The sequence below is a fragment of the Amblyraja radiata genome, chromosome 47 (assembly GCF_010909765.2).
Source record: "Amblyraja radiata isolate CabotCenter1 chromosome 47, sAmbRad1.1.pri, whole genome shotgun sequence".
Classification (NCBI taxonomy): domain Eukaryota; kingdom Metazoa; phylum Chordata; class Chondrichthyes; order Rajiformes; family Rajidae; genus Amblyraja; species Amblyraja radiata.
Genome location: NC_046002.1, coordinates 5,566,326 through 5,578,779, shown reverse-complemented (window position 1 = coordinate 5,578,779; position 12,454 = coordinate 5,566,326). Strand labels below are relative to the sequence as shown.

Below are 12,454 nucleotides of genomic sequence, written 5' to 3'. Positions count from 1 at the left end.
TGTTTACACCGCCCCCTCAGAGGGCCTCAAAAAACGCTAGGGAGTAGAAATAGGATTTGAGCCTCGATTTAAAAGGAGTCGATGGAGGGGGCAGTTCTGATGAGGAGAGGGATGCCGTTCCACAGTCTAGGTGCTGCAACCACAAATGCGGGGTCACCCCTGAGCTTAAACCTGGACCGCGGGATGGTCAGTAGCCCCAAGTCGGCCGACCTGAGGGACCTGGAGGTGGAATGGTGGGTTGGAAGGTTTTTGATATGGGAGGGGGGGGGGTGCAAGCCCGTTAAGGGCTTTGTATACGAATAAGAGGAGCTTTCTTCACTGCCTGCTGTACCTGCACGCCTTCTTCAGACTCATCCCGAAACGTCACCCAATCCTTCTCTCCAGAGACGCTGCCTGTCCCGCTGAGTTACTCCAGCACTTTGTGTCTATCTTCGGTTTAAACCAGCATCTGCAGTTCCTTCGTGCGCATACAGTAAGGAAATGTAGAATGGTTCACCGTTAGCTGAGGGGAAGGAGCTAGAGGTCGAACAATCAGTAAAAAGTATTATCTCAATGGGGTTAGGTTAGGTAATGGATGGGATTTATATAGCGCCTTTCTAATACTCAAGGCGCTTTACATCGCATTATTCATTCACTCCTCAGTCACACTCGGTGGTGGTAAGCTACTTCTGTAGCCACAGCTGCCCTGTGGCAGACTGACGGAAGCGTGGCTGCCAATCTGCGCCTACGGCCCCTCCGACCACCACCAATCACTCACACACATTCTCACACAGGCAAAGGTGGGTGAAAGTGTCTTGCCCAAGGACACAACGACAGTATGCACTCCAAGCGGGATTCGAACCGGCTACCTTCCGGTTAGCCAGCCGAACACTTAGCCCATTGTGCCATCTGTCGTCCCAAGGGGGAGGTGCAGCGAGACCTGGGTGTCCTTGTACACCGGTCACTGAATGTTGGCGTGCAGGTACAGCAGGCAGTGAAGAAAGCTAATGGAATGTTGTCCTTCATAACAAGAGGATTTCAGTATAGGAGATTAAGAAAACGTTTCCCCCAACCTCCTCCCCCCCACATAAAACAAACCAGAGAGCATTAACACAAACTTTTAAAGCACACTAAAAATAACAAAAGATCGTGGAGTCAGGAGATATGGGGAGGAGGCAGGAACGGGGTACTGATTGGGGATGATCAGCGGTAGATAAAAATGCTGGAGAAACTCAGCGGGTGAGGCAGCATCTGTGGAGCAAAGGAAATAGGCGACGTTTCGGGTCGAGACCCTTCTTCAGACTGATGTGGGTGTGAGGGGGGGGCGGGAAGAAGAAAGGAAGAGGCGGAGACTGGGCTGTGGGGGAGCTGGGAAGGGGAGGGGAAAGAGGGAGGAAGCAAGGGACCACCTGAAATTGGAGAAACATAGACATAGAAACATCGAAAATAGGTGCAGGAGTAGAGGCCATTCGGCCCTTCGGGCCTGCACCGCCATTCAATATGATCATGGCTGATCATCCAACTCAGTATCCCATCCCTGCCTTCTCTCCATACCCCCTGATCCCTTTAGCCACAAGGGCCACATCTAACTCCCTCTTAAATATAGCCAATGAACTGTGGACTCAACTACCTTCTGTGGCAGAGAATTCCACAGATTCACCACTCTCTGTGTGTGAAAAAAAATGTTTTCCTCATCTCGGTCCTAAAAGACTTCCCCCTTATCCTTAAACTGTGTGTGTGGCCCCTTGTTCTGGACTTCCCCAACATCGGGAACAATCTTCCTGCATCTAGCCTGTCCAACCCCTTAAGAATTTTGTAAGTTTCTATAAGTTATAAGTTTATAACTTATAAATTTTATAAGTTTCTCAATCTTCTAAATTCTAGCGAGTACAAGCCGAGTCTATCCAGTCTTTCTTCGTATGAAAGTCCTGCCATCCCAGGAATCAGTCTGGTCAATCAGAAGTCAACGTTCACACAGCTATGGGTGTAAACACATGATCACATTGAATGGCGGTGCAGGCTCGAAGGGCCGAATGGCCTCCTCCTGCACCTATTGTCTATAAAAAGCCGAAAAGGACACAGACAGACTGTTGGCGAGGCTGCCATCACGGCACCACCTGGTGGAGATATTGCGTAATACACCATTATGAACCACATGGTGAAAAGTAATACTTTTATTGAATGGCAGATATGGGATTTCTCCGGTAGATACACAAACACTCTTTCTCCAGTGAGTTCCAGCGTTCTCCGGAGTCGGTGGGGGGAGTTAATCCCGGATCCTCGCGCTCAGAGTCGCTCCTTGTAGAAGGTCTTGCCCATCAGCTTGAGTTCCTCCACATACTGCTTGCTCTCATCCTGAAGCAGCTCCTTCAGTGCCGCCTGCCGCATCTGTGGTAGGAGAGGGGAAGGTCACCATTCTTGCTGAGTCAATATCCTGATGACAAGTCAAGATTACTGCAACTCCCCTCTACACTGGCATCAGCCAATCTTCCCTGTCCCGCCTGCAACTGGTCCAAAACGCCGCAGTGTGCGAGACTCCTGACGGGCGCCCGAAAAAGGGACCACATCATCCCCCCGATCCTGGCGAAACTCTCTCCACTGGCTCCCTGTGCGGTTCCGAATCAATTTCAAGCTGTCACTTGGTGCACAGATAATAACCTCTTACTCAACACATCAAAAACACACGAACTCATCATTGCTCTCAGACGTAAGGCACAACCCAAGACCCCCCTACTCATCTCAGGCGAACCCATATCCACCACTGACTCATTCAAATTTCTTGGCACTCACATAAGCAATAACCTCAAATGGAAAATCAATTCAAATCACATCTACAAAAAAGCCAACCAAAGACTCTCCTTCCTCCGCCAGCTCAAGAAGTTTAGAGTAAGGAAACACCTCCTAATCCGATTCTACACAGCCATCATCCAAAGCATGCTCACTTCATCAATTACAGTCTGGTTCAGCAGTTTAGACACTCACTCCCGTAATAAATTACAGCGCATAGTTAACAAAGCATCCAAAATCATCAGCACTCCCCTTCCATCAATAGAATCACTCCATCACAAACGGTCCGTGTCAAGGGTGAAGAAAATCATCTCTGATCCCTCCCACCCAGCTCACCACATCTTCCACCTGCTGCCATCAGGAAGGCGCTACAGCTCACTGCCCGCCAAGACATCTCGATTTAAAAACAGTTCTTACCCACACGCAATCCGAATTCTGAACACACTATGATAACAGCACATATCCTCCCCATGCATGTACTGTATATTGTATGATGTTGTGTTTTATGTTATGTTTGACGGGAATCAGCCTACCTTGTAACATCCTGTACTGAACCTGAATTCCACCAGCTTGACTGTGTGGTCATTAAATAATCTAATCTAATCTAATCTAAGATCCTCATCTATGTCTACAAAGCCCTCAACGGGCTTGCCCTGCCCCCACCTACATTAAAAGTCTGCTCACCCACCACTCCACCTCCAGGTCCCTCGGATCGGCCGACTTGGGGCTGCTGAACATCTAGGCATAAGCTCAGGGGCGACCTGCGGTTGCAGCTCCTAGACTGTGGACCAGCAGCATCCCTCTCCCCATGAGAACAGCCCCCTCCATCGACTCCTTTAAGTCGAGACTTAAAGCTCATCTCTACTCCCAAGCCTTTCTTGACGTCCTCTGAGCGAGGGCTATATGTAGGCAAGGGCGGAACTTGCTATCAAAACATGGAGGGGACGGGGGACACAATTTTTTGGCGGCATGCGCGCACTCACACACACGCGCGCGCGAGGCTTCGGAGGCTCAATCGAGCGCTAAATGCAGCTCAACTCTGCCTGTCCCACCGGGTTAACTAACAGCCCTGTCTGGACTGACGGGATACCAGCGCTGCTTCTCCGCGCTGCCCATATTTCCTGCAGAAATTTCGCTTGGCGGGACAGGCAGAGTTGAGCTGGGTTTAGCGCTGTTTCTCTGTGCTGGCTGTGGGCACAGACCTCTCTGGCCACCCGTGGGGGGGGGGGGGATACTCGGGACAGTGCCGGAGAGCCTTCCGGGATCGATCCTGCCTGCCGATGAGGCGCAGGTCTGTACCACGTCTCCCTCCTCCAATCTCCGCGCCCTCGATCAGCAGTCCCACCCCCACTGCCTCGTGGAAAGCGGAGATTTTAAAATCGGGATTACAAAAACTTGGGGGGGGATGTCCCCCCACCTCTCAAAACATGGGGGGGACGTGTCCCCTCTATTGACCCCCCCCCCCCGGGTTTTTCGCCCCTGTATGTATGTAGTGATGTTTGTGTTTAATCTATGAACCAATGTTGTATAACATAGAAACATAGAAACATAGAAATTAGGTGCAGGAGTAGGCCATTCGGCCCTTCGAGCCTGCACCGCCATTCAATATGATCATGGCTGATCATCCAACTCAGTATCCCGTACCTGCCTTCTCTCCATACCCTCTGATCCCCTTAGCCACAAGGGCCACATCTAACTCCCTCTTAAATATAGCCAATGAACTGGCCTCGACTACCCTCTGTGGCAGGGAGTTCCAGAGATTCACCACTCTCTGTGTGAAAAAAGTTCTTCTCATCTCGGTTTTAAAGGATTTCCCCCTTATCCTTAAGCTGTGACCCCTTGTCCTGGACTTCCCCAACATCGGGAGCAATCTTCCTGCATCTAGCCTGTCCAACCCCTTAAGAATTTTGTAAGTTTCTATAAGATCCCCTCTCAATCTCCTAAATTCTAGAGAGTATAAACCAAGTCTATCCAGTCTTTCTTCATAAGACAGTCCTGACATCCCAGCAATCAGTCTGGTGAACCTTCTCTGCACTCCCTCTATGGCAATAATGTCCTTCCTCAGATTTGGAGACCAAAACTGTACGCAATACTCCAGGTGTGGTCTCACCAAGACCCTGTACAACTGCAGTAGAACCTCCCTGCTCCTATACTCAAATCCTTTTGCTATGAAAGCTAACATACCATTCGCTTTCTTCACTGCCTGCTGCACCTGCATGCCCACTTTCAATGACTGGTGTACCATGACACCCAGGTCTCGCTGCATCTCCCCTTTTCCTAGTCGGCCACCATTAATACCTCCACCAATGTGAAGCACTTTGGGCAACGAGAGTTGTTGTTTAAATGTGCTATAGAAATAACATTGACTTAACTTGACAAGAGAGTTGATTGTCGTGTGTCCCAGATAGGACAATGAAATTCTTGCTTTGCTTCAGCACAACAGAATATAGTAGGCATGAATACAGAACAGATCAGTGTGTCCATATACCATAGAATATAAATATATACACACACATAAATAAACAGATAAAGTGCAAAAGGCTGTTACAGTTCAGAGTTTGTTTGTTGTCGAGTGTAATAGCCTGATGGCTGGGGGGAAGTAGCTATTCCTGAACCTGGTTGTAACAGATTTCAGGCTCCTGTACCTTCTACCTGAAGGTAGCGGAGAGATGAGTGTGTGGCCAGGATGGTGTGGGTCCTTGATGATGCTGCCAGCTTTTTGAGGCAGTGACTGCGATAGATCCCCTCGATGGTGGGGAGGTCAGAGCCGATGATGGTCTGGGCAGTGGTCACAACTTTCTGCAGTCTTTTCCGCTCCTGGGCGCTCAAGTTGCCGAAGCAAGCCGCGATGCAACCGGTCAGCATGCTCTCTACTGTGCACCTGTAGAAGTTCGAGAGAGTCCTCCTTGACAAACCGACTCTCCGTAATCTTCTCAGGAAGTAGAGGCGCTGATGTGCTTTCTTTATAATTGCATCAGTGTTCTGGGACCAGGAGAGATCTTATATGGTTCATGTAATATTTGATTATTTCAAGATTAAAACTAACTAAAACCTGTTGTTACTTCTACCGACTCTCTGTAATCTTCTCAGGAAGAAGAGGTCTGAGGAAAGGTCTATCTTCAATATTCACACCGTAAGGTGGGTATAGGACACATAGAAACATAGACAATAGGTGCAGGAGTAGGCCATTCGGCCCTTTGAGCCTGCACCGCCATTCAATATGATCATGGCTGATCATCCAACTCAGTATCCCATCCCTGCCTTCTCTCCATACCCCCTGATCCCTTTAGCCACAAGGGCCACATCTAACTCCCCCTTAAATATAGCCAATGAACTGTGGCCTCAACTACCTTCTGTGGCAGAGGATTCCAGAGATTCACCACTCTCTGTGTGAAAAATGTTTTCCTCATCTCGGTCCTAAAAGATGTCCCCCTTATCCTTAAACTGTGAACCCTTGTTCTGGACTTCCCCAACATCGGGAACAATCTTCCTGCATCTAGCCTGTCCAACCCCCTTAAGAATTGTGTAAGTTCCTATAAGATCCCCCCTCAAACTTCTAAATTCTCGTCTGTACAAGCCGAATCTATCCAGTCTTTCTTCATATGAAAGTCCTGACATCCCAGGAATCAGTCTGGTGTACCTTCTCTGTACTCAAGAATGTCTTTCCTCAGATTAGGAGACCAAAACTGTATGCAATACTCCAGATGTGGTCTCACCAAGACCCTGTACAACTGCAGTAGAACCTCCCTGCTCCTATACTCAAATCCTTTTGCTATGAATGCTAACATATCATTTGCCATTATTCACTGCCTGCTGCACCTGCATGCCTACTTTTAATGACTGGTGTACCATGACACCCAGGTCTCGTTGCATCTCCCCCTTTCCTAATCGGCCACCACTCAGATAATAGTCTACTTTCCTGTTTTTGCCACCAAAGTGGATAACCTCACATTTATCCACATTATACTGCATCTGCCATGCATTTGCCCACTCACCCAGCCTATCCAAGTCACCTTGCAGCCTCCTAGCATCCTCCTCACAGCTAACACTGACCCCCAGCTTCGTGTCATCCGCAAACTTGGAGATGTTGCATTCAATTCCCTCGTGCTACATCTTGGCAGGACAAATCAAAATAGGACGTACATGGTAAATGGTAGGGAATTGAGGAATGCAGGTGAACAGAGGGATCTGGGAATAACTGTGCACAGTTCCCTGAAGGTGGAATCTCATGTAGATAGGGTGGTAAAGAAAGCTTTTGGTGTGCTGGCCTTTATAAATCAGAGCATTGAGTATAGAAGTTGGGATGTAATGTTAAAATTGTACAAGGCATTGGTGAGGCCAATTCTGGAGTATGGTGTACAATTTTGGTCGCTAAATTATAGGAAGGATGTCAACAAAATAGAGAGAGTACAGAGGAGATTTACTAGAATGTTGCCTGGGTTTCAGCAACTAAGTTACAGAGAAAGGTTGAACAAGTTAGGTCTTTATTCTCTGGAGTGCAGAAGGTTAAGGGGGGACTTGATAGAGGTCTTTAAAATGATGAGAGGGATAGACAGAGTTGACGTGGATAAGCTTTTCCCACTGAGAGTAGGGAAGATTCAAACAAGAGGACATGACTTGAGAATTGAGGGACAGAAGTTTAGGGGGAACATGAGGGGGGACTTCTTTACTCAGAGAGTGGTAGCTGTGTGGAATGAGCTTCCAGTGGAAGGTGGTGGAGGCAGGTTCGATTTTATCATTTAAAAATAAATTGGATAGTTATATGGACGGGAAAGGAATGGAGGGTTATGGTCTGAGCGCAGGTAGATGGGACTAGGGGAGAATACGTGTTCGGCACGGACTAGAAGGGTCGAGATGGCCTGTTTCCGTGCTGTAATTGTCATATGGTTATATGGTTAATATATATTGTAAATAGCAGTCTGGTGAACCTTCTGATTCCTGGGATGTCAGGACTTTCATATGACAAAGGGAGCAACTAGACTGCGTGGGGGGGGGGGGGGGGGGGGGAGGGGATCTTGGACAAGACCCCACGCAGGAGACCCTGAGAGTGAGAGCTTGCACTCTCCATTTATGGGGAAAGTGTGGAGAGAGTGTCCAGCTTTAAGTTTCTGGGCACTCACATTTCAGAAGACCTCACATGGTCCACAAACACCGCCGCGCTGGTCAAGAAGGCACAGCAACGACTGTTCTTCCTGAGGACATTAAAAAAGACTGGTCTGCCCCAACAGCTGCTGACAACGTTCTACCGCTGCACCACAGAGAGCATACTAACGTATGGCATCTCTGTGTGGTATCTCAGCTGCACGGAGGCGGAGAGGAGAGCTCTTCAGCGCGTCATCAACAGAGCGCAGCGGATCATCGGGACAGAGCTACCAGCCTTGGAGGGCATCTACCACACGCACGCAATGCCTCAGGAAGGCCCTCAGCATCCATAAGGACTCATCACACCCCTGCCACGGTCTGTTTCAACTACTTCCCTCCGGCAGACGTTACAAGGCCTTCTACGCCCGAACCTCCAGACTCAGGAACAGTTTTATCCCAAGAGCTATAGCGGCTCTGAACCGGCCCTAATGAGTGCCCCCCCACCCACCCCCTTTGGACAGTCTCCCTCAGATGGTCACGTCAATCAATTCAGCTTGCTTATTTATGTATTGTATTTATTTACCTTTACAATACAATACAATACAATTTATTGTCATTTGAGCCCCAGTGAGACTCAAACGAAATTTTGTTTCCACAGCCATACAAACAAAAACAATGTCCTACAGACATACACACAATTAAGTTCACACAAACATCCATCACAGTGAACCCACTGTGATGGAAGGCAAAAGTCTTTTCTCTCCCCTGCTCTCCATGTCTCTCCCGATGTCCAAGCCCCAGTACCGATGTACCTTTCTTGTACATCAGTGGAGCTGCACACTAAATCTCGTTGCACTGACGTGCAATGACAATAAAAGATATATTATTATTATATATATTATTATTATACCAGTAGAATGGCCCTCCGTGCAACCTTCACCTCCCGATCTATGGTCCTTAGCTGTTGCTCTGTAATCTTCGCCTTAGACGTAGCCTCCATCGCCTTCAGGTTGATGTTGTTGGTCAAGACCTTCCTCCAGCTGCCAAAGACAGGACAAGGAGACCCCCCCCCCCGATCCGTGAGAAACAGAGACAAAAAAGGAGAAGGTTCACCAGACTGATTCCTGGGATGGCAGGACTTTCATACGAAGAAAGACTCGGCTTGTACTCGCTAGAATTTAGAAGATTGAGGGGGGGATCTTATAGAAACCTACAAAACTCTTAAGGGGTTGGACAGGCTAGATGCAGGAAGATTATTCCCAATGTTGGGGAAGTCCAGAACTTGGGGTCACAGTTTAAGGATAAGGGGGAAATCTTTTAGGACCGAGATGAGAAAATCTTTTTTTTTTTCACACACAGAGAGTGGTGAATCTGTGGAATTCTCTGCCACAGAAGGTAGTTGAGGCCACACAGTTCATTGGCTATATTTAAGAGGGAGTTAGATGTGGCCCTTGTGGCTAAAGGGATCAGGGGGTATGGAGAGAAGGCAGGGATGGGATACTGAGTTGGATGATCATATTGAATGGCGGTGCAGGCTCGAAGGGCCGAATGGCCTACTCCTGCACCTATTTTCTATGTTTCTATGTTTAATAGGTGCAGGAGTAGGCCATTTGGCCCTTCGAGCCACCACCGCCATTCACTGTGATCATGGCTGGCCATCCACAATCAGTAACCCCGTTCCTGCCTTCTCCCCATATCCCTTGATTCCGTTAGCCCCAAGAGCTATACCTAACTCTCTCTTGAAAACATCCAGTGAATTGGCCTCCACTGCCATCTGTGGCAGAGAATTCACGACTGTCTTGGTGAAAAACATTTTTCCTCATCTCAATAGACAACTGTGAATGTCGGTGCTGGCTCGAAGGGCCGAATAGCCCACTCCTGCACCTATTGTCTATTGTTGATTGTCTATTGCTGCCTGTCTCACTGAGTTACTCCGGCATTTTGTGACTATCCCCGGTTTCAACCAGCGTCTGCAGTTCCTTCCCACACCCCCCGCCATGACCCCTCCAGTTCTTGCATTGTACCTGCTCAGATACGCTTCCAGCTGCTCCACCTCAGCATGCCTCTGGAATAGGAGAAACAGAACAGTTTAACTTCTCTACATCGGTGAGACCAAGCGATCGCATCACCCGACACCTCCGCTCGCTTCGCAATAACCAACCTGATCTCCCGGTGGCTCAGCACTTCAACTCCCCCCTCCCATTCCCATTCCCAATCCGACCTTTCTGTCCTGGGCCTCCTCCGTGGCCAGAGTGAGGCCCAGCGCAAATTGGAGGAGCAGCACCTCATATTCCGCTTGGGCAGTTTGCACCCCAGCGGTATGAACATTGACTTCTCTAATTTCAGGTAGTCCGTGCTTTGTCCCTCCTTCCCCTCCCCTCCCCAGCTCCCCCACAAGAGCTACTATCTCCGCCTCTTGGTGAGGGAAGAAACATAGAAACATAGAAAATAGGTGCAGGAGTAGGCCATTCGGCCCTTCGAGCCTGCACCGCCATTCAATATGATCATGGCTGATCATCCAACTCAGTATCCTGTACCACTTCATCAGGGGCCCACTTGATATAGGGGGCCCACTTCATAGAAACATAGAAAATAGGTACAGGAGTAGGCCATTCGGCCCTTCGAGCCTGCACTGCCATTAGATATGATCATGGCTGACCATCCAACTCAGTATCCCATCTCTCCTGCCTTCTCTCCATACCCCCTGATCCCATTAGCCACAAGGGCCACATCTAACTCCCTCTTAAATATAGCCAATGAACTGGCCTCAACTACCTTCTGTGGCAGAGAATTCCACAGATTTAATAGGAACTAGAGGTGCAGCTTTTTCACACAGGGGGTGGTTGGTGTATGGAACAAGCTGACAGAGGAGGTAGTTGAGGCAGGTGCTATCGCAACATTTAAGAGACATTTGGACAGACACATGGAAAGAACAGGTTTAGAAGGATAGTCGAGTCAAGTCAAGTCAAGTTTATTTGTCACACACACACATACAAGATGTACAGTGAAATGAAAGTGGCAATGCCTGCGGGATTGTGCAAATCAACAGCACAGAATTTACATTTAAAAAACAGACACAACCGTAATGACAGGGCCAAACACACTAGTGTAGATGGGGCATGTTGGCCGGTGTGGGCAAGTTGGGACTGTTTCCACGCTGTATCACTCTATACTCTTTAAGGATAAGGGGGAAATCTTTTAGGACCGAGATGAGAAAAACATTTTTCACACAGAGAGTGGTGAATCTGTGGAATTCTCTGTCACAGAAGGTAGTTGAGTCCACAGTTCATTGGCTATATTTAAGAGGGAGTTAATAATAATGGATGGGATTTATATAGCGCCTTTCTAATACTCAAGGCGCTTTACATCGCATTATTCATTCACTCCTCAGTCACACTCGGTGGTGGTAAGCTACTTCTGTGTAGCCACAGCTGCCCTGGGGCAGACTGACGGAAGCGTGGCTGCCAATCTGCGCCTACGGCCCCTCCGACCACCACCAATCACTCACACACATTCACACACAGGCAAAGGTGGGTGAAGTGTCTTGCCCAAGGGCACAACGACAGTATGCACTCCAAGCGGGATTCGAACCGGCTACCTTCCGGTTGCCAGCCGAACACTTAGCCCATTGTGCCATCTGTCGTCCCAATTTAGATGTGGCCCTTGTGGCTAAAGGGATCAGGGGGTATGGAGAGAAGGCAGGTACAGGATACTGAGTTGGATGATCAGCCATGATCATATTGGCGGTGCAGGCTTGAAGGGCCGAATGGCCTCTACTCCTGCACCTATTTTCTATGTTTCTATACACACACACACACAAGGGGACTGGGGGTAAGTGTGTGGGAAGGAACTGCAGATGCCGGTTTAAACCGAAGGTAGACACAAAATGCTACATCTCTGGAGAGAATGAACGGGTGATGTTTCGGGGTGCAGACCCTTCTTCGGAGTGGGGGGGGGGTGGGGAGGCTGGGAGGTGACTTTAGTAACTGGAGTAACCAGTTTAGTTTATTGTCACCTGTCTGTTTAGTTTTGTCACATGTGTGTGTGTGTGTGTCCCCACCCACCCATCTCTCCACCCCCCAATCCCCCATGTTCGCACCTTCATGTTCTCCTGCCACTGTCTGGCTCGCCCCTTCTGCTTGGAGCACATCTTAGCCCAGCTTAGACGAGAGGGAGAGAGAGAGAAAGAATATGTGAGTAGTGATCAGCCTTTGCGATGGGCAGTGAGCGGTCCCTTTAAGGCGGCTTGGAAAGGGGGGGGGGGGCGAGGCTCCTTTTGTTGACGGAAGCGGCGTCCAGTTGCCGGGGCAACCACGTCGCCGGGGCAACCGCGACGCCGCGACGTCTTAAAGGGACAGCGTCCCCCTCCCAGGGCCCCTGAAGGAGACTATTTTGACTTTGGAATAATTGACCATGGGGCCACTTATATTTCTGTTTCTTGCATCTTGCAAACAGTATAAACATAGATAATATATGTTAAACGCAAATTCGATAAATTAATTACAATACTGAGGGTGCAAAGCAAAAAAAACCCTCCAAAGTGCTGGTACTTTAGGACTGAGATGAGACAGGCTAGATGCAGGAAGATTGTTCCCGATGTTGGAGA

The 12,454-nt window shown here is 48.8% G+C and overlaps 1 protein-coding gene across 1 annotated transcript; it reads right to left on the bottom strand.

The window, feature by feature from the left end:
• Positions 1-2,138: 2,138 nt before the first annotated feature.
• c47h1orf189 (chromosome 47 C1orf189 homolog) lies at positions 2,139-12,101 on the bottom strand. The gene is made up of 4 exons (XM_033015910.1): positions 11,948-12,101; positions 9,873-9,913; positions 8,759-8,888; positions 2,139-2,367 (listed from the first exon to the last, which is right to left on the bottom strand). Exons 1-4 carry the CDS (start codon positions 11,996-11,998, stop codon positions 2,266-2,268), a joined length of 324 nt encoding a protein of 107 aa, XP_032871801.1. The 5' UTR covers positions 11,999-12,101; the 3' UTR covers positions 2,139-2,265.
• Positions 12,102-12,454: the final 353 nt, after the last annotated feature.